The sequence below is a fragment of the Asparagus officinalis genome, chromosome 4, assembly GCF_001876935.1.
Source record: "Asparagus officinalis chromosome 4, Aspof.V1, whole genome shotgun sequence".
Taxonomy (NCBI): domain Eukaryota; kingdom Viridiplantae; phylum Streptophyta; class Magnoliopsida; order Asparagales; family Asparagaceae; genus Asparagus; species Asparagus officinalis.
Genome location: NC_033797.1, coordinates 11,324,986 through 11,348,487, shown reverse-complemented (window position 1 = coordinate 11,348,487; position 23,502 = coordinate 11,324,986). Strand labels below are relative to the sequence as shown.

General features: G+C 41.4%; 2 protein-coding genes across 2 annotated transcripts; both read right to left on the bottom strand.

The window, feature by feature from the left end:
- On the bottom strand, nt 396–1,868 carry LOC109838180. Its single transcript, XM_020406642.1, has 2 exons — nt 1,858–1,868; nt 396–975 (listed from the first exon to the last, which is right to left on the bottom strand). The coding sequence occupies exon 2, from the start codon at nt 963–965 to the stop codon at nt 396–398; it is 570 nt and encodes a 189-aa protein (XP_020262231.1). The 5' UTR covers nt 966–975; nt 1,858–1,868.
- LOC109836611 (hexose carrier protein HEX6-like) lies at nt 8,392–11,539 on the bottom strand. The gene is given in 5 exon segments (XM_020404571.1): nt 8,392–8,782; nt 8,784–9,160; nt 9,894–10,325; nt 10,727–11,049; nt 11,303–11,539. Coding segments are annotated over 5 exon segments (1,518 nt in total). The 5' UTR covers nt 11,442–11,539; the 3' UTR covers nt 8,392–8,535.

Below are 23,502 nucleotides of genomic sequence, written 5' to 3'. Positions count from 1 at the left end.
TTCCAATCTGACATTCCACAGCAGAATGTCCAATGATACCACATATTTCACAGTTAGTAGAGTTAGATGCTACTGAATTCATGCCCATCTTGTCAAATTTTTGAAATAAAGCATCTACTCTAGAAGCAATGTGGTCTAATGCATCTACATCATACCTCCCGCTCTTTTTGGGTAAAGAGCGCTCACCTGACCACTGGAAATGATTCTGCGCCATATCCTCTATGAGTTGTTTTGCATCTCGTACACTTTTGTTCATCAATGCACCACCCGCTGCAGCATCCACGGTCATCCTTGTGTTGTAGAGAAGACCGTTGTAGAAAGTGTGAATTATGAGCTAATCCTCCAACCCGTGATGTGGACACATCCTTAGAAGATCCTTGTACCTCTCCCATGCATCATACAATGACTCCCCTTCTTTTTGAGTGAATGTTGTTATCTGATTTCTCAAGGGCTGTTTTGCTCGGAGGGAAGTACTTAGCAAGGAACGCTTCTGAGAGTTGGTCCCATGTAGTGATGGAGCCCGGTGGAAGTGATTGTAGCCAAGCCCTTGCCTTGTCTCTTAGTGAGAAGGGAAACAACCTTAGTTTGATTTCATCGTCCGACACTCCATTCATCTTCAGGGTGTCACAATATTCCAGAAAGATTGAGATATGGAGGTTTGGGTCTTCGGTTGGAGTGCCTCCAAATTGGTTTTGCTGAACCATGGAGAGGAGTGAGGGCTTGAGTTCAAAATTGTTGGCAGCAACATTAGGCTTCAAGATGCTAGATTGGGAGCTATGGGTGGTTGGTGATGCAAACTCCTTCAAGGATCGGTCTTGATTGCCTTGGTTTTCTTGGTCTCCCATGGTTTTTTTACTTTTCAAATTGTCCTTTGTTTCTCGTGCCTTCTTCCTAATATGACGCAAGGTCCTTTCAATCTCGGGATCACACTCGATTGGTTCTCCAAGTCGTAAGGATCTGGGCATACAAGGGTGCCTGCACTAAAAAAAAAAGAACAAGTCAAACGAAAAAAATAAATAAAAATAAAATAAATGAAAGAAAATGTCTAGTCTAGTCAAACAATGAAAAAGTCAATATTAACAATGCCGAAGTCCCCGGCAACGGCGCCAAAAACTTGTTCACTCAAATCCGCAAGTGCACGGATATCGTTGTAGCGATGCAAGGTCGTATCCTCAGGGACTTCGTTGTTAATTACTGATTTTCACTGTTTTGTGACTATCTAAACCAATTGTGTTAAAAAGTATGATTTTTGATTATCAATAACGAAACACGCTAGCTAGTATCAACGACGAATTCACTCAATTAAAAGGATCTAGGATTGAACTTCGGTTTCAACTCTGGTTCGAATCAATAAATTAATCAATTGTTATCGAATCTCTCAATGCATTAAGAACGACTAACCTATGATAACTATTAGTCTCTTTCGACGACTAAAAGTCGTGCTTAATTCAGCCTAACAACCTATTTTCATAGTGTTAAACCAAATTAAACCCATTAAGTTCTTGTTAATCCCTCATGTTCTCAAGGAATAATTAACCTACTTTCGTGATCAATTAATTCCTGTTCAATTACTATTTTCCGGCGTTAATCTAACCTTTCAGTTCAAATCAACATCCTAAGAGAATTAAATCAGTGGCCAATTGAATTAACCCTAGGCAATTAGATACTAGTAACTGAATAATGCAAGTTGAACAATCAATAACAACAACAATCAGTTCATTAATTCATAACCATGGCCGAGCCTAGTTCAATCCCAGATAAGACAATTACTCACACATAATTGAAATAGAAAACATGATAACAATATATAAGATCATAATCATAAACTAAAAATTGAGATAGATCAGAAAGATAAACCGTAGTGTTGAAGTTGCACACAATTCTCCACAAACAGCAGGTTCCAAATCAAAAGAAAACCTAATCTAAGAGTTTTTAGAGAGAAGAAGAGAAGAAGAAGAAAGAAAAAATCAAGATCTCCAGCCTCCGGTCTCTCCTCAGGTGCTTCAGGGCGTCTCCCTTTTAATTCTGGGGAAAACGTGTTAAAAGATAACTTCAAATATTGCTTCAGATCGCATGATAACTGACTGCTGTCATCCAACACGGCTGTGCAGATCGACACGACCAGGCCGTGTATAATTCTGTTTCGCTCTGCTTTCTGGGCTTTTCTTCTGTAATCAACACGCCTGTGTTGTTGAACACTGGGTGACCGTGTAGCCACTTTCCTTGCATTCCTTGACTCCTTCTTGACTCCGAATCCGCGCTAAGCTCTAGTAATTCCTACATAATATATAAAGAGAGCAGTAAACAAGAACTAGGGAGCTTAACATGGCCAAAATGCAAGGAAATACATCAAATAACAATGAATCCGTAGGTGAAACATAGTCAAAATATAGATAATATTCATGTTTATCACGTTGGTTTGGATCCAGCTGGATCCCACTCGTTTTGGCCCTAGGGTTTCCCTATTTAAGGGAACCCTGTGCACGAGAATGAGCTGAGTTTTTTCTCAGCGATTTAATTGCAGAAGCCTGGCGACGGCATTAAGGAGAGCTCCAGTAGCAGCTTCGAGCCGAGATTTTTCAGAAGAAAAATCTCGTGATCCTGTAGCGATTTATTGAAGAGAGAGGAGTTTTTCCTGTTGGAAAAACTCGTGCCTTTTATTTGAACAACAGAGTTTCTGTTGGTTCTTCTTTTGAGAAATCTCAAGTTGAGATTTACTCTTTTACAAGCTTCGTAATCTTCTTTAATATAAAGGAAATTATTTGTGTGGCTCCCGAGGACGTAGGCAAGTTGCCGAACCTCGTTAAAACTCGGTGTTCTTATTCTTGCAATTTTTGATTTGTTGTGATTTCTTTTTTCCATTGCTTAACACAAGATCCGGTAGGGCAAATTCTGCAGAACGGGTGTCGGAGCGTATCTGATATTTTCCCAACAACTGGTATCAGAGCCCTTGTTCAGATCTGTGTGTGTAAGAAATGGCAGAAGAAGGCAAATCTAAAATTGAGTAGTTTGACGGATCAGACTTCGCCTACTGGAAGTCACAAATGGAAGACTATCTGTACCAGAAGGACCTTTACCGTCCGTTGATGAGTAAAGCAAGAGGAAAGAAGAAAGAAGAATCCGACGAGGACTGGGAAATATTAGATCGAAAAGCCCTGGGGCAGGTCCGATTGGCCCTCGCAAAATCTGTAGCACACAATATATTAAAGGAGAAGACGACGGTAGGGCTTATGGAAGCGCTCGCAACGATGTACGAGCAACCTATTAAAGGAGAAGACGACGGTAGGGCTTATGGAAGCGCTCGCAACGATGTACGAGCAACCGTCAGCTTTAAATAAGGTGCATCTCGTCAAGACGCTATTCAACCTCAAGATAGCAGAATGATGTTCCTTCACGATGCATCTCAGCGAGTTCAACACGATTGTTGATCAACTTATCTCAGTCGACATCAAGTTCGATGACGAAGTGCAGGCCCTATTGATACTATCGCAGTTGCCGGATAGTTGGGCAGGTTGCGTGACCGCGAAAGAGAAGTTGAAGCTAAAGGAGGTGGTAGCTATGATTCTATCCGAGGAGGTTAGAAGAAAATCGAATGAATTAGAAGGTTCAGGTTCAGCCCTAAGTCTCGAGCAGAGAGGCAGAAGCCATAATAAGGGGAACCAAAACAGGAATTGATCGAAGTCGAAGAAGAAAAGGTCGAACTCGAAGGTGAGACCTATCAAGGGGAAATATTGGAACTGCGGCCAGGAGGGCCACATGTCTTCTACTTGTAAAGCACCGAAGAAAAATGAGCAGGAGGCTCATATTGTACAAGATGCGTTGATTCTCGCTATGGATAGCGATTCCGATTCATGGGTTATTGATTCGGGAGACTCATTCCACGCCACTGCTAATAGAAGGCTATTTCAGAATTATGTAGCAGGGGACTTTGGAAAAGTATACTTGGGGGATAATGAACCCTGTAGTGTCATTGGAAGAGGCGACGTGCAAATACAGTTGAAGGGCTCCAAGTAGTCTCTGAAGAACATCAGACACGTACCAAAGTTGAAGAGGAATCTTATTTCGGTTGGCCAGCTAGGAGCAGAAGGCTATGTTACAGCATTCACCGGAGATTCGTGGAAAATCTCTAACGGTACAATGGTGGTTGCCCGAGGCAACAAGATCGGTACCCTCTACCTAACTTCACACGCGAGTGACACCCTCGCGATTGCTGCAGGCAATGAGAGTACAGATCTGTGACACAATAGGTTGTGACACATGAGTGAGAAGGGTATGAAGATTCAACACTCAGAAGGGAAGCTAACTGGCATCGATTCGGTGGAAGTCGGTGTTTGTGAAGACTGCATCTTCGGGAAGCAGAAGAGAGTTAGTTTTCTGAAGGGTGAAAGACCACCTAAAGCTCACAAGTTAGAGCTTGTTCATACAGATGTATGGGTTCCAGCTAGCGTGTCTTCTCTTGACGGTTCGGCATACTACGTCACCTTTATCGACGATCACTCGAGGAAGGTGTGGGTATACTTCATGAAGCACAAAGTCGGAGGTGTTCAGCATCTTCAAGAAGTGGAAAGCCATGGTGGAAAATGAGACAGATCTGAAAGTGAAGTGTCTAAGATCAGACAATGATGGAGAATATGAATTGGAGGAGTTCAAGAAGTTCTGTGCTCTGAACGGAATTCGTTTGGAGAGGACTACTCCAGGGACACCACAACAGAACGGCGTAGCAGAAAGAATGAACAGAACGCTGACAGAGCGTGCGAGAAGCATGCGTCTACATGCAGGTCTACCTAAAACTTTTTGGGCGGACGCGGTGCATCCAGCAGCGTACCTGATAAATCACGACCATAAGTTCCATTGAACTTTGGGATTCCAGAAGAGGTTTGGAGTGGAAAGAAAGTTAATCTCTCACACTTGAGAGTCTTTGGGTGCGTGGCATATGTCCACATCAGTGACCATGTCAGGGACAAGCTAGAAGCTAAGTCACTGAAATGTACATTCATTGGGTACGGCATTGATGAGTTCAGGTATCGTCTGTGGGATGAGAAGAACAGGAAAATCATCAGGAGCCGAGACGTCATATTCAATGAGGAAGTGATGTACAAAGACAGGGACAATGCCAAGGCGGGCCAAAGCAGTGGGAGTAGCACTACGGATGCAGACGCATCTGAGTACATGGATTTGGAGGAACTTCCAGATAGGGGAGACAACGTTAATTCTGACCAAAGAATGGTGGAGACTCCAGGTGCAGAACCGACTACCCAGGACGAGGAGCTTAGGAGGTCATCCAGGGTACCCAAACCGAATCCCAGGTATCTCTCGTCACTAGATTACCTACTTTTGACAGATGACGGAGAACCAGAATGCTATGAGGAGGCTATGCAAGTGAGCGAATCTCAGCAGTGGGAGCATGCAATGCAAGAAGAGATGGATTCTCTCCACTCGAATGAGACATGGGAGTTAGCCCAGCTACCTGCACAGAAGAATGCCTTACATAACAAGTGGGTTTACCGAGTCAAGCAGGAGAGTGATGGAAGGAAGAGATACAAGGCCAGATTAGTCGTAAAGGGGTTCCAACAGCGGGAAGGAGTGGATTATACAGAGATATTTCCCCCCGTTGTGAAGCTCACAACCATCAGGGTGGTGTTGAGCTTTATAGTTGCTGAAAATCTCTACCTTGAGCAGTTAGATGTGAAGACTGCCTTTCTTCATGGCGACTTGGATGAAGAAATCTACATGAAGCAACTTGTTGGCTTCATTGAGAAAGGAAAGGAAGAGATGGTGTGTAGGCTCAAGAAGAGCTTATACGGATTGAAACAGGCCCCACGGCAGTGGCATAAGAAGTTCGATAACTTCATGCAGAGCAATGGCTATGGCAGATGCAATTCAGATCATTGCTGTTACTTTAAGAGGTTCGAGTCCAGCTATATCGTGTTATTACTGTATGTTGATGACATGTTAGTTGCAGGACCGTGTTTACAGGAGATAAACAAGCTGAAGAAGCAGTTAGCAAAGGAGTTTGCCATGAAGGATCTGGGTGTAACGAAGCAGATTCTTGGGACGCGGATCAGCCGAGATGCGGCTGAGGGGACGCTGGAGTTGAGTCAATCTGAATACATTGAGAAGGTACTTCAGAGATTCAACATGCAGACTGCTAAGGTTGTTAGCACGCCCCTTGGAAGCCAGTTCAAGTTGTCTGGTGAACAATCACCCAAGACTGATGCAGAGAAGGAGCACATGAGGAAGGTTCCGTATTCATCAGTCATTGGTAGTCTGATGTACGCAATGGTTTGTACGAGACCAGATATTGCCCATACAGTGAGAGTTGTGAGCAGGTTTGCAAGCAACCCAGGGAAACAGCATTGGGAGGCCGTGAAGTAGATATTGCGATATCTGAGATGGACTACGAATATGCCACTATGTTTCGGGAGAAAAGAGTTGATACTGCAGGGATACGTGGATGCAGATTTTGCCGGTGATCATGATACGAGGCAAAGCACCACGGGGTATGTTTATACCTTAGGGTCGACAGCAGTGAGCTAGGTCTCACGTCTGCAGAAGATTGTGACGTTATCCACAACTGAGGCAGAGTATGTCGCAGTGACCGAGGCGAGTAAGGAAATGATTTGGTTAACCGGGTGCCTGGATGAGTTGGGTCTGAAGCGGGGGAACGAAGTTCTTTATTGTAATAGCCAGAGTGCTATACACCTTGCCAAGAACCCAGTGTTTCATGCCAGAACGAAGCACATCGAGTTACGTTACCACTTCATACGCTCGATGATTGAGGACGGAAAGTTACAGTTGGAAAAGATTTTGGGGAGCCAAAATCCTGCAGATATGTTGACTAAAGCAGTCACCATTCAGAAACTGGAGTTGTGCGCAACTTCAGTTGGCCTTCATATGTAAGGGATGAGGGCGGAGCCACACAATGAGAAGATGCTTGTTAAGAGAGAGCTTGCTGACGGCGGTTTGGTCTCCAAGTGGGAGATTGTTAGAAAATAGGTGTAGACCCAAACCTCATCGGTGGCGAGCTCCGGCAAGGTCAAGCGGCGGAGGCGAGCTCGAGATCGGAGCTTGGAGTCGGGCGAAGGCGACTTGGTTGCAGGCGATGCTCTCCTGGCGAACTCGAGGTCGGCAGCCTCGTGCGGGCGAAGTCCAGAGCTGGCGAGGGCGAGACCTTCTATTGGCGAGTTTTAGGGCTTCAGGCGAGGCCCTTTATGCTGGCGAGATCAAAGCTGTTTTGAGTGCAGGCGGATTTGATAGAGGACAGGCGAGCTCGGGTTTGAGCAACGTCAGGCGAGCTCGAATAGGTGTGAAGATCGCCTGCGTGTGGAGAGAGGGTTTCGCCTGCTGCGGACGTGGAGGCGAAGGCGGACTCGCCTGCGCGTTGGGTTGGATCCAGCTGGATCTCACTCGTTTTGGCCCTAGGGTTTCCCTATTTAAGGGAACCCTGTGCACGAGAATGAGCTGAGTTTTTTCTCAGCGATTTAATTGCAGAAGCCTGGCGGCGGCATTAAGGAGAGCTCCAGTAGCAGCTTCGAGCCGAGATTTTTCAGAAGAAAAATCTCGTGATCCTGTAGCGATTTATTGAAGAGAGAGGAGTTTTTCCTGTTGGAAAAACTCGCGCCTTTTATTTGAACAACAGAGTTTCTGTTGGTTCTTCTTTTGAGAAATCTCAAGTTGAGATTTATTCTTTTACAAGCTTCGTAATCTTCTTTAATATAAAGAAAATTATTTGTGTGGCTCTCGAGGACGTAGGCAAGTTGCCGAACCTCGTTAAAACTCGGTGTTCTTATTCTTGTAATTTTTGATTTGTTGTGGTTTCTTTTTTCATTGCTTAACACAAGATCCGGTAGGGCAAATTCCGCAGAACGGGTGTCAGAACGTATCTGATATTTTCCCAACATGAACGCCCACAAAATTGCAACCAAATTGCTTGGGGTCCCAGGCAGTCCATAGGAGACCGCTCCCACAGTGGAGTTCACCAGCGATTGTTGGAACAAAAATAGAAACTACAGAAGAAAGTGAAATTAGGGTTTAGACATTGACCATAACCTTCACCCATGCTTAATTAGTGGAGCATGATCTTTTTATAGATTTTTTTAAAACTAGAAGCCATCATAACATATACATAAATAGAAGCTGAGTACAACAAAATGCTCCTCTTGGAGTGCATGGCTCATACATAACCAAGAGTGCCAACAGAATTATTGAGTGCAGAGCTCAAACCGTACTCAGCAAAAAAAAGAAAAAAGATAAAAGTATGAGAACTTAGACAAGTAGGCCTCCTAAAAAACCAAACTAGGGGTATCTGTAAAGATAAACTATGATTTATAGATTGTTTGCATTATTATGTGCTTTTGAAAAATTAGTATTCAGGTGTATTTCTAGCTATTGTTAAGACTAGTACTGTATAATATATATAAAGAGACAAATCTCTTTGATAAAATTCATTTTGCATACATTGCAGTTTTACAATTATAATCATAGATCTTAAAAATCTTTTACCTTGAAGAAGTTGTCACAACCATCTCCTTCCCCTTACTTTCCCTCCTCTTCATCCCCAACAATCCTCTTCCAAAACCAATGCTCCCTCCAAACCCGCTCCATCTGCTCAATAGGCACATTTGCAGTCTCAGGCAAGAACAAGTACACGAACACTGTCATGACAACCACCCACCCTCCGAAAAAGTAAAAAATCCCAGCCTTAAAACTACACAACATCTCAAGAAAAGTCTGAGCAATAACAAACGTGAACACATTGCTCACAACCAAGTTAATACTTTGCCGCCGATCGAATCTCCAACGGGAAAATCTCGCTTGGGACTAACCATCCTAGGGGTCCCCACGACAACCCGAACCCTGCAACGTAGACTCCGATCAAGATCAAGACTATGTATGCGTAGTCTTTGTCGACTCCGCCGTGATCTTTGAGTTTCGATTCGAGAACTGCGCCGACGGCTATTTGGGATATGAGCATTTGGACTCCGCCGATCATGAACAAGGCTCGCCGGCCGATTTTGTCGGCGAAGATCATCGAGATGGACGTGGAGGTTAGGCCGATTACGCCTGTTGCGACGGCAGACAGGAGGGAGGCGCTCTCGCCTAGTCCTATGCTCCGGAACAGGACTGGTGCGTAGAAGGCGATCACGTTGATACCTGTCACCTGACCTGTTTATTATTATTATTATTATTATTATTATTATTATTATTATTATTATTATTATTATTATGCGAAGGTAGAGTATAAAATTATATTCCTCAATGCTGGTCATAACTTGGAAATTTTGGTTAGCGTAAGATATCTTAAAATTATTTTAGAGTGAATCCATATTCAAATTCTTCAATATTGCATTTAAACTGGATTTTAAGAAAGGTATGTCACATTGTAAACATATTTCTCTACTACCGAAAACTAATGAAGAAATCACTACTTTCAATCATCAGCGTTGCCAGTGGATGCTTGTGATTGTCTCAAATGATGAGTGGAAATGAGTGATAATCACAGAGAATATGGTAAGTACTGCTATATTTGAAATGAATTACAAACATCTGAACATTAATAATGCTCATTTGATAGGTAATCTCTCCACTGTATTTTTGTTAGTAGAGATGATCTAAATCCTGTAAAATAAGATATAGATCCTCTTCGCTATAAAATTAATTAGGCGATTATTCTGTTTAATTTTAACTGTTTATTATATTGCATGATTATGATTCATTACAAATCTAACACTTATCGTCTCCATATGCGTTGCATTCGTTCCTACTTTTAACTTTGACCAATCAATGTAATGGTCAGCTAAACAATAGACGGCTGTGATTAAAAAGATGATTTTAGTGTCATAAAAAGAACGATCAACCCGTGGATTGGATACTTGTTTGCAACAAAACATTACCTGCTGGAAGAACGGAATTAGTATGGCCATAACAAGTTGGGGACGGTATTTCTGTCGAGTAATTTCTTGAAACGGATGATTAATAGACTTTGAAGCCTCACTAGCCTTAACAAGATCATGTATCTCTTCATCAACTTCAGGAGTTCCTCTAATCTTCTGAAGCAATGCAGTAGCCTTTTGGACATCGGCGCCTCTTTGGATGAGATTGTTAGGAGTTTCAGGGAGGAAGATTGCTGAGAGTGTTAAGAGTAATGCAGGAACAGATGCTAAGGATAGAGATATTCGCCAGCCAAGGTCTCCATTGAGCTTCTCAGTTCCGAAATTGATTAAAGTTGCAGAGATGAACCCGATGCTTATGCTGAATTGGAAGCCATTGTTGATTGCTCCGCGGTATTGAGGAGGAGCCATTTCTGAGAGGTATAGAGGAACTGACTGAAACAAAATCAAGTGCATGTGAGATATGCAAGTGCTTGTGCATGTGCACACTGCACAGTTACGTAAATGCACAATTACAAACTACAGTTATGTTTGATACACTTAGAATTGGTGCTCTTTGGTTCTCTGCAACTTCAGTAGCATGTAACTGGGTCATTTTGATAAATTGAACTTCAACTGCTTCAAACTTCAATATAGGACCAACAAGTATTGATATCGCAAAAAACAAACATATGCAACTACAATTGTTGTCGTAAATTGCTCAAATTTATAACTGCAACTGTATATGACAAGGAATAAATAGTTTTTTTAACCTATAGGTAACATTACGTTAGTTTAAACTAATATACAATTGCCTAAAATTAACATACTTTGTGATAAATGTAACAATACTATACCTGATTAGCAAACCCAACACCTACACCAAGTAAGAGCCTGCCCAATATAAGCATATACACATTGACAGCAGCCCCTCCGAGCGCTGCTCCGGCCATAAATGACACCCCACCCACAAGCATGGATGCCCTCCGGCCAAAATTTCTGGTCACCGGCGATGCAAAGAAAGAGGCAACAAGTGCAGACAGATACAGCGACGACGTGAACGACGTCAACAGTTGACTTTCGAACTTACAGTAATTACTAACATCAGAGTCTTGTTTCATCTTTCTGTAAACCTGAGGGAAGAATTTCTTTAAGAACGGCTCCATCGATGTCACGCCACCTACAATCAATTTCCATCTTGTTAAAATTTCACTATTTAATTAATTTGTATATTAGAATTAATGTATGAAAGTTTCAGTTATTAAGTTACTCAGGGGTCTATCCTCAACAATAGGACTACAAGGGGTCTATTGACAGTCAGGCAATAGTACAGAGGGCCTATCACAAATTAACCCTTAAAAACAAGTGTCGAGCAGAAAGAAAATTATAGTGCATAACTAAAAAAATATATGGGAAATTTATTGCAAATAAACCTGCGATTCCGATATCGTAGCCGAAAATGACCCCACCAGTTCCAGCCATAATACAGGAGAGGATGACATAGAGAGTTAGCCTTCCATTGTAGTGAGCAGTTTTATTTCTGCTTTCAGTGATGAATCCAGCAGCTGCCATTGTTTAGCTCTGCAATTTTCTTCTTCAGTGATAGGAGAGCAGAGGAGACTTATCTAATGGAATGAGAGAGGAAAGGAACAAAATAGATCTACCGAGCTAGCAGTCAATGTGGACTTTTCTAAGGTTAGCTGATTCAATTCAATTATTGGATGATGATGATAACTGGTTGGACTTGAGGAGTGATGGGAATCTTTTTGTCCGGATTGGTTAGTTGTTTTCTGAACTGAATGTTGCTGACTTTGCAAGTTCCTCATTTATTGATTAAAATGTGGAAAGTACCATGAAAGTTTATATGAGCTAACAATTAGTAAATAATCTTTCTACAAAATTTCTCTACATTTTTTGGCTTGCCAAAGATTGAACTATCAAGAAATGGGGTTTGGGTGACATGAATATGTCACGCACCCCGTCCATTGACTTCACTACTATCAAAAGCAAGTCTAATCCTATAAAAGTCGCGTGTCACGACAAAATAAACACGTGACAGGAAGGACGCTCTACTGTGTGGACACTGCATTTCTTCCATCATTTCATGTTTGGTCCACTTGATAATTGGAAAATTCAAAGTGAGCCCATTCCAAAATGAATCAATCCAATTCTAAGGATTATACGCTTTGGCGTTACTCAGTTGATACTGATTATTTTGACTATATTGTCTATGAATTGTGTCAAAAATTCTGTTTGCAATTAGTGGATAGGAGAGGGGCCATGTTCTCATTTCTTTTATTGGTGGATTACAACGATAATACATAGGTGTGTTGTTATGACAAACTCCCTAGGATAAACTAATATCAATCACACTAGAGCACAAAAAATATCAAGAACACACGAACACAAAGATATACGTAGTTTGGCTTGTAGCCTACGTCTACGGACGAAGGAGAAGAATAACTTTACTAATGGTGATGAATACAAATTGGAGATCTCTCAATCACTCAATCCCAAATAACACCCCTAGATTTTCGTACAATCTCTCTAAATAAAAGGAACAAAAGAGAAGAATATCAAATAGTCTTCACAAAAGAACTCTCTCTTCTTGATTGGCGTTTTAAAGATTGATGAATCTACTTGGCTTGAAAGACTGTTTTTATATAGCCTTGAAGATCCTAACTCCTTGCTGTCTAAGGAATAAGAGTTCTAATAGGAATAGAAGTCCATATGTCCTAAAACCCAACAAGAATCCAAGTATGGATAAATCTCTAATATGATTGGTTGTGTAAAGTCTAATGTAAGTAGGACTCTTGATCAAAATAAACCAAGTCATAAAAAGAACTCCCAAAGCAATATGGATTTGAGTATTTGAGACAACCTATAACAAATCTCCACTTTGACTCAAATGCGTAGAAAATTCCTCACTCCAAAATAAGCTAACTTACTTCACCTTCTCCAACAGCCTCACAGGGCATCTAAGTGCGGCACATATCGATCAAGTCCAAGAACCACTTGAACTTGCCACCTGAAAGAGGTCTCCTCAACAAATCGATTGAATTCTCCGCACGACGACCGTAACGCTTAGCGAAGTCATCATCTGAAGTAACTCCTGAATAGCTGAAGGGCACAAAATTGTCAACCGACAATGCATAAGCCACCGTATTTTCATATCTTCGTGGTGATCTAATATCTCATTTAGACCGATTTCTAGCAATAGTGTATTCATGCTCTTCCTGCAACTGCTGAGGTGCTTCATCTACTTGAACGTGATTTGGCTGCTGAACTCTCGTAGTTTTATCATGCTGAAGAGTTGAATCTCGAATTTCTAACTCCACTTTATGTCCTGTAGTGCGCACCATATCATCAACTAAAATCGATGACCATTTCTGATGGAACATAGCAGATTCATCAAAAGTAATATCATGGCTGATAATAATCTTAGGAGACTTCGGATTAGAACACCACAACCTAAAACCTTTAACACCCGATGCATAACCTAGAAATATGTACTTCTTTTCTCGCGGCTCAAGTTTCCCTTGACTAACATGTGTATATGCACGACAACCCAATATTCTAAGATTAGAATAATTTGCAGGCTTACCGGACCAAACTTCCTCTGGAGTTTTACAACTAATAACAGTGGATAGCGATTGATTTACTAAGTAAAAAGCCGTATTCACCGCTTTTGCCCAACATTCCTTGCCTAAACCTGCATTGAACATCATACAATGAGTTTTCTCTAATAGGATTTTGTTCATGCATTCTGCCACTCTATTCTGTTGCGGCGTGCGAGGGACTATACGATATCTAGCGACTCCCTCATTCTTACAAAACTCATTAAATTTTTCTTCACAAAACTCAAGGCTATTATTAATTCTAAGCCTCTTAATCAGCCTCCCAGTCTGCTTCTCAATCAAAAACTTTCACTGCTTGAAAGTCACAAACACCTCATATTTATGTCTCAAAAAATAGACCCAAACCTTCTTGGAGTAGTTGTCAATGAAGGTCAATAAAAATCTGGAACTATCATCCTTCGAGGCAACTTGAAAAGGTTCCCAAAGATCTGAATGGATATAACTCAAAGAACATTTAGTCTGATGCACTGCCATACTAAAGTTGACTCTTTTCTTCTTTCAAAGATGCAATGCTCGCAGAATCTGAATTTTCATGTACTCTGTCCATATAAAAGACATTTCTTAATCAACTCGGCCAATCTGCGCTCACTTATATAACCAAGACTCATATGCCATAATCTAGTAGTATCAGCTCCTGATATCGACGATGCAACTGCAGTCGAACTGGTAACGGTAGTACCCTGCAAAACATATAAGCTGCCGATCTTCTTTCCTTTCATAACCATAAGAGAGCCTTTTATAACCCTAAGAACACCACCTTCACCTAAAAAATTACACCCAATGCTATCAACAGTGCCCAAAGAAATGATATTCTTCCTTAAATCTGGAACATGCCTAACATCAGTAAAAGTCCCGATGACTCCATCATGCATCTTAATTCAAATTGTGTATTTCCCAATAGTCTTACATGAGACATTATTATTCCCCATAAGACCAGTTCCACCATCAATAGCTTCATAAGTGGTGAACCAGTCTTGATTAGGACACATATGATAGAAACAACCCGAATCCAAAATCCAATCTTCCATGCTCCTGTTTATATCATCTGTAGCCAACAAAATCATATCTTTAGGAATATCAACTTTAGCGGAGTCCTTATTTAATTTTTCTTCATACTCTTCTTGTTTATTTTTGTTCTTCAATCTGTAACAATCGGTCTTGATGTGCCCTTTCTTCTTGCAATATATGCAGGTCAGATTCCTATGCTTTGACTTATACATGTTACCTCCAAAGCCCATTTCTTCTGATCTTCCTCGAACAAACAAGTCATCAGTTTTATCATCACTTTCACTTGTTGTTAACTCTTTGTTGAAAATATCCTTAGTCAACAAGTTTTCTTTGACATCCTTGATACCAATAGAATCTCGACCGTAAATCATAGTATCCATGAAATGCTTGTAGGAAGGCGGCAAAGAACACAATAACGATAGGGCTTGATCTTTATCATCGATCTTAACATTAATCTTACTTAAATTTGTAATCACAAAATTAAATTTACCAATATGAGATTTGATGGGTGTTCCTTTCGACATCCGAAGTGTGTACAAACGCTGCTTCAAGAGGAGGCGATTAGTGAACGAATTCATCAAATACAAACCCTCCAATTTAGACCACAAATCAGCGGATGTCTTCTCCTTGAGAACTTTTTTGCAAAACTTCGTTTGTCAAACATAACTGGATTACTATGAGAGCTTTACCATCCAACTCGTTCCAATCTTCCTTCATCATAGTAGTCGGTTTCTTTGACTACCCAAACAAAGCCTTCTTCAATCTACTCTGTGTTAACATGGCGATCATCCTAACTTGCCAAATGTTAAAACTGATATTTCCATCAAACTTCTCGATATCCTACTTCATAGTGGTTGTCGTCATCTTCTCGTCCGATCGATAGCTGAGTGCTCTGATACCAATTTGTTATGACCCCAGGATAAGATAATATCAATCACACGAGAGCACGAAAAATATCAAGAACACACAAACGTAAAGATATACGTGGTTCGGCTTGTAGCCTACGTCCACGGGCGAAGGAGGAGAATAGGTTTACTAATAGTGAGGAATACAAAGTGGAGATCTCTCAACCACTAAATCCCAAATAACACCCCTAGATTCCCATACAATCTCTCTAAATAAAAGGAATAAAAAAGAAAAATATCATATATGCTTCACAAAAGAACTCTCTCTTCTTGATTGGTACTCTAAAGATTGATGAATCTAATTGGCTTGAAAGATTGTTCTTGTATAGCCTTGAAGATCACAACTCCTTGTTATCTAAGGAATAAGAGTTCTAATAGGAATAAAAGTCCACATGTCCTAATGTTAGACCCTAGGGGGGGTGATTAGGGTCTTATGCTAATCTAATCCGATTAAATACCAATGAAAAATAATTAACAAGTTATCCTAGCAAGTATGAAATACAACAAGTTATATGAGATAGGATAAGCAATATGAACAACAAGATATATCCTAACAAAGAGATATAGGCAATGTATATGCAAGGATATAAAAACTCAAGGGTAAACAATCTAAACTAGATAGTGAGCAATATAATCAACAAGCAATATACAAATGCGATATAAGATATGAACATAAAAGTAAGTGCGCCAATACAATCACAAACAAATAATATGATTACGGAGTTTGGTCCCCACGACCTACGTCTCCGCTCCTCACCTCGAGGAGATCTCTACTATCACAACCGGGTTTTCTACGTTCACCCGAACAACGTTTACACCTCACAATACAATCACTATGCAATCACACCTCACACACTAAGTGTTGGTCCTAGCCCGTGTCCTCCTCCTCAAGTGCTCGGTTATACCCTCTCCCTAGGCACGTCAACCGACGTCACTCCTCTTGGATTCGACCCCGTCTCTCACCACACACTTCTCTCGGTGTACAAGTGTATTACAAGTGAATCCTCACAATTAGGCTCAATACAAAGTGTTTGTTCTCTACAATGAATGAGAACGAATTATAAGCTCACTCTCTAAGTTACACAATCCCACAACCCAATTATACTATGAATGTAAATACAATAAGCTCAAATGGTTGTGTGTATAAACATAGAGAAAATAAAATCAACTAAACTCAATATGAACACTAGCTTAATAAAATAATAATCAAATAATATAAAATATAAAGCTAGATTGAGTTTAGAAAACTTCTCAATAGATCAAGAGTGGAAGGAGAAGAGTTGGATGCTCAAACACCAATAGATGATCTCCTCAAGCTCTTGTGAAATTGATTTCTCAAACTCAAACTTTCAAATGCTTAAAAGCTTCTTAAACACACTTAAACCAAACTAAAACCCTTGTTAAAACTCTTTTAAACTTTTTTAAAAAATCTCTTGGATCACTAAAATAGTTATGGTAAAGGGGTATATATAGGCTTGAAGAAACCAACCCCAAAAACCCTAAAAAACCATTAAAAAACAAAAATTAGCAACTAGCCATTACTGTGTAACGGTCGGCTGCTACAGTAACTTCATTCGACCGGTACGGTTGACCATGAGCCATATGCAAAGCTGAGTAACGTCCAGAGAGTTTGGCGGTCGACCGTACCGGTCGACCGCATGTACTGTAGCACTACGTTTCAGTTTTGTAAAATCAATTAAAAATAGTAAAACATCTCCAAAAAATATGAAATTTTGTGGGAAGGTTATAGATATGTAGAATAACATGTTAAAGAAAGAATTTCTGAAAAAACATTTCTCAGTTGAGAGAAATAAATATTTGAACACAGATTTACAGTTTCTAAAAAACTACAGACATACACGATTTTGTAAAATCAATTGGACATAGTAAATCAACTCCAAAAATAGTAAAATTTTGAGAAATATTTCTAAACATGTAGATAAATATGTCAAAGAAAGAATTTCTTGAATATCACTTCTCATTTATAAAAACTCATCTTTTTTGTAAAACATGCACGAACATGTGCACGAACAAAAACATGATTTTGTAAATTCCATTAAACATAACAAATCAATTCCAAACTTGATAAAACTTTGCGAAATGTTTATAAACATAAAAAAAACATGTTAGAAAAAGAATTTCTCAAATTGAATTTCTATTTGTGAAAACTCATGTATTTTGCAAGTGTGTCCAAAGCATGAAAACTCAAAACCATGCATGTATATATATAACTATATATATACATAGAAACCAAATACGTGTATGTATATGATATTGAGCTTAAGGTACTTAACACACATAATATAAAATCTAAACTAGATTACCCAAGCTTGATCTTGATCTTCATTGTAGTTCAACTTGGTACACATGCGGATGAAGCTTGAACTTGATCTTTAACTTTGAATTGTATGTTGCTTCACTCCACAATTCCGCCAACCTCTATTTGATATCGTCGTTGAAGTACTATTCCATTCATCCTCCAACCACGTTATTTGTCTATAATATATAGGAAAACATAAATACTAGACAAACAACATTAGTGGTAAATTGTTTGTTAAACATTATCAAAACAAGAAGATCAACACCTAAAACCCAACAATAGCCAAGCAGGAATAAATCTCTAATATGATTGGTTGTGCAAAGCCTAATGTAAGTATGACTCTTGATCATGTTGCGCGCAGCGAAAATTTCGGCAGCACTTCGGCAGCACAACAAGAGAGTCAGATCACAATAAGAATTCTTGTTTCTCAAAGGGAATAAGAATCTAAAGCCTAATATCCCATCAAAGTGAGATATTAGTTATTCCTCTCGTCAGCTCTAGGACTGCGCGTCGAGGGAACCTAAAAGCTATTACAAATCACACAAATAGCAGTACAACCAATTTTTACGTGGTTCGGCAAATTGCCTACGTCCACGGGGCAAGGAGGGGGAGAGATCTACTAATAGAGGGAGAGAATACAACTAGGGTTTACAATCACTCACAATCTAAACCCTCAAACAAACTCTCTCAAATCCCTCACAAACTCTCTACAAAAGCACAAAACCCTACACACAAAATCTCCTCTTGAATTCTGTGTTTTTCTTCTGCAGCCCCTGCTGCAAACTTTTTCCTCTGCTTTTGCTTTTGTTCCGCAGCCAAGCCCCCTTGCACCCTCAATTGCTGCTACTAAAAAAACCTACAAAACCCTCACGTATATATATATATTTGTGAGGGTGTGATTCGGGTGGGCCTGGTTGTGTCCGCGTGGGCTTGTGCTTCATGCGGTTTGAAACTGCGTTCCCCCAACTCACGTGATCACAATTCTCCACCTCGGTGAAGTTTTCCCAAAACTGAGCCGACACCAAAGCAATCAAATGTCTCACTTGTTGTGTCCAGTACGAACTCAATCCACAACAAGTCGAGAACCCGAACGAGAGCTCAAACAATCTCACCCCCATCAAAATCAACTAATCCAAACCTGCTGCATCTGAAAGACTGCCTACGTATCCTCTTGCCCAAGGAATCAAGCCTAACGTAGTTTACCCAAATAGTTGTCAACGGCCTCAACAATCATGAATATGTAACAAGTTTCAATAATGATCAAACTTATTGCTCGGAACCACCTTAGTGAGATATCCGCTGGATTATCCTTCGTGTGGACTTTCACAATTTCCACATCGCCATCTTCAAGAACATCTCGAACGAAATGATAACGAACGTCAATGTGCTTCGTTCTCGCATGAAAAACCTGATTCTTCGCCAAATAGATAGCACTTATGCTATCACAATGAATAGTGACAGACCGCTGCGATATACCAAGTTCCTCCAAAAGTCCGCGAAGCCAAATAGCCTCCTTCACAGCCTCCGTAACCGCCATATACTCTGCCTCCGTCGTAGACAAAGCCACCGTCGACTGTAAGGTACATCTCCAACACACCGGCGCACGAGTCAAAGTAAACACATACCTCGTCGTAGACCGGCGCTTATCCAAATCCCCGGCATAATCCGAATCAACATAGCCAATACATAGTTGCCCACATTTAGTGTCCCGCTCATAAACCAAACCAACATTGAGCGTACCTCGAATGTACCTTAAAATCCATTTCACAGCATCCCAATGACCTACTCCTAGATCGTGCATGTATCTCGATACCATGCTTACCGCCTGTGACAAATTTGGCCTCGTACATACCATCGCGTACATCAAGCTCCCAACCGCACTCGCATATGGAAACTCACGATCTTCAACTGACTTCGGTGAAAGACCAGCTGAAAGCTTCAAATGGGCTCCCAAAGGTACACCAACTGGCTTCGTATCCATGCTAACATGGAATCGCTGTAGAACTTTCTTCAAATAAGCCACCTGTGTCAAACAAATTCTGCCCTTCTTCTTGTCTCTGCCGATCTCCATCCCTAGAATGCGCTTCGCCTCACCCAAGTCCTTCATCTCAAACTCATTTGAAAGCTGAACTTTCAACTCATCTATAGCCGACCTGGAAATAGAGGCAACCAACATGTCATCGACATAGAGCAACAAATAAATGTACGCACCTCCTTTCAACTTGCGAAAATATACGCAAGGATCAAACTGGCTCCGAGTGTACGAATGACCAAGCATAAAACCATCGAATCGCCTATACCACTGTCGAGGAGACTGTTTCAAACCGTATAGCGATTTCTTCAGTTTGCAAACTAATTTTTCTTTCCCTGCAGCTCGGAATCCCAATGGCTGAGTCATATATATTTCTTCATCAAGATCACCATGAAGAAATGTCGTCTTCACATCCAACTGATCTAACTCCAAACCATACTGTACCACTAAAGCTAGCAAAATCCGAATCGAAGAATGCTTTACCACCAGAGAGAAAACCTCATTATAGTCAATACCTTCCTCCTGTGCATAGCCCTTCGCAACCAACCTAGCCTTGAATCTCAACGGAGTGCCTTCAATGCCCTCCTTCTTCGTGTATACCCACTTGCAACCAATTGTCTTCCGCCCCTTTGGAAGCTCAACAAGCTCCCATGTATCGTTCTTATGAAGAGATTCCATCTCCTCCTACATAGCCACCTGCCACGAATCAGCCTCCGAACTCTGCTCGGCCTCTCTGAATGTAGTAGGTACCAACTCATCGATACTCTCCACCGAAAGTGCATACGCAACTGTGTCGGTATACCGTGCTGGCATCTGTATGTTTCTCCTCTGTCTCCGAGACGCAATTAAATCATGAACCTGAGCCGTCGGTTCCTGATCCTGCACATTTGTACTCGTATCCTCCGTGTCACCATCGTGCTCGCCTGGCGTCACCTCAGTCGGTACCTGCATGGATACTGTACCATCTGGACAATGTGGAGCTGCATCAATCTCCACCACCTGCGATATCTCCTCCGTCGGGTCGCTCTCCACCTGATGAGAGCTGGGAAACTTCAAGATAGAAGCCTCATCGAATGTGATATCCCTACTCAGTACAATCTTCTTATCCACTGGATCCCAAAGCTTGTATCCCTTGACACCACGCTTGAATCCTACAAATATGGTCTTCCTAGCTCGAGGTTCCAATTTATCAGTTCTAACATGATAATATGCAGGGCACCCAAATACCTTGAGCTGGTCATAATCGTGTGCTGGCTTTCCTGACCACTTCTCCATAGGGGTTTTCCCCTCAATCGTAGATGAAGGCAGCCTATTAATGAGGTGGCTCGCATATGTAAGTGCCTCAGCCCAAAAGATCTTCTCCAAACCACTCTGCGACAATAAGCATCAGATCTTCTCCAGAAAGACCGATTCAACCTCTCTGCCACCCCCATTTTGCTGCGACGTATGACTAACTGTGAAGTGTCTCTCTATGCCCTCGTCTCGACATAGCTGCAAAAAGGGGTCTGAAGTATACTCACCACCATTGTCGGATCGCAACGTTTTGATCTTTCTCCCAGTCTGCAGTTCCAATCTCTTCTTCCACTCACAAACAAATCTAGAACTTCACTCTTCTTCGTCATGGTGTACACCCAACAACGCCTAAAATAGTCATCTACAAAAGTGACGAACCAATGTTGACCACCAAGTGATGCAGTCTTAGTGGGACCCCAAACGTCTGTGTGCACGTAATCCAGGATACCCCTCGTCTGATGAATGGCAGTCCCGAACTTCACATTCGTCTTCTTGCCAAGAACACAGTGCTCACAGAACTCAATCTTCCCACTCTTGGCTCTCTTCAATAGCCCCTGTTTGCACAATGCCTGCAGTGACTTTTCACCTGTGTGCTCCAACCTATAGTGCAAAAGTCTGCTCATGTCCGCTTCTGAAATAGCCGAAGCAACCTGGCCAATCTCGGTGCTTCCCTTCAGATAATACAAATTTCGATTGCGGACTCCCTTCATCACCACCAATGATCCCTTAGTAACCTTCGTTACAGCGTTTTCGAAAGTCACCTTGAATCCCTTCGCCTCCAAAGCTCCGACTGAGATAAGATTCTTCTTCAGCTGAGGAACGAATCTCACCTCCTTCAATTCACGAACTATTCCATCGTACATCCTAATCCGCACGGTACCTATCCCACAAATGCCACAGGATTGATCATTTCCCATGACAACAACGCCCCCGTCAACTTTCTCAAAAGAAGCAAACCAGTCTCGCCTAGGGGTCACATGAAAAGTAGCGCCGGAATCAAGCATCCAATCTGATGCATCCACATGGTTCACCTCCGGAGTAATCAGTAGAGAAAAGCACGAATCATCGGAATCATCGCCTTTCGCAATATTCACCTCATTGACTTTCGGGCCCTTTTTCTTGCCATTCTCTTTCTCCTTGAGCTTCGGGCAATCTCTCTTCCAATGTCCCTGCTCCTTGCAGAATACACATTGGTTCTTTGCTAATTGGTGGCGATTTCTTGACTTTGACCTTCCTCTATTATCACCTTTCGGATATGGGCTTCTACCTCTCGTCGACAAGGCCTCGCCTGAAGTGCTAGCACGGGAAGTCTCATTGTCCTTCCTCCTCAAATCGTAATTGGTCAATGCGTTAGTCACTTCACTATAGCTGATAGAAGATCTCCCGTTCAACAAAGTGAGCACGAAGGTATCATACTCCTCATCCGGTAAGGAGCCCAACAAAATAATCGCCTTGTACTCATCCGATATCTTCTCATCAACATTCGCCAAGTCCGACAACAACTTAGTATAGTTGTTCACATGAGCCGCTAGCGAGGTGCCTCTGGACATCTGAAATCTGAAGAGTCTTCGCAGCAAGTGCAACCTGTTCTCAACACTCTTTGTGAGATACTTGTTGTTGAGAATTTCCCACATCTTCATTGCAGACGTCACCCCAATCACATCATATTTCAGCTCCTGTTCCAAACAGGACCTGATCACCCCACAAGCGTTCCTATTCATCTTCTCCCATACCACCTCTTCATATTTAGGTGGCCTCTCGTGGACCATGATGATCTCTTCCAAATTCTGAGCATTGAGCGCATCATGTACGTCGCTCATCCACAAACCAAAGTTGATTTTTCTGTCATACTTCACCATACTAATCTTAGTGTTCTGAAAACCAACTTGTATTGTACTCACCATTGACTTGCTGCTTTCACCTTCTTCTCCCATTGCAAACTAACTCCAAATTGTAGAGAAAGAACAAATTTGATAAAAATTAGGAACCACCCAACTGAACCCTTGATCAGATTCCAAATAGATCTTCTATCCACACGAGGAAAACGAAATCTCCAACGGCAACTCCTAATGCTATCTCCACCGAAGCTGAGAACTCCAAGAACTAAGCTTCACACAAGAATCTTCCTCCACAAAAAAACCCTAGATCTGAAATCTGGGCTCTGATACCACTTGTTGCGCGCAGCGAAAATTTCGGCAGCACTTCGGCAGCACAACAAGAGAGTCAGGTCACAATAAGAATTCTTGTTTCTCAAAGGGAACAAGAATCTGAAGCCTAATATCACATCAAAGTGAGATATTAGCTATTCCTCTCATCAGCTCTAGGACTGTGCGTCGAGGGAACCTAAAAGCTATTACAAATCACACAAATAACAGTACAATTAATTTTTACGTGGTTCGGCAAATTGCCTACGTCCACGGGGCAAGAAGGGGGAGAG

Bases quoted from the DNA above. Each gene is read 5' to 3' on its own strand.
- LOC109838180 (XM_020406642.1), bottom strand. From the start codon at position 965: ATGCCCAGATCCTTACGACTTGGAGAACCAATCGAGTGTGATCCCGAG.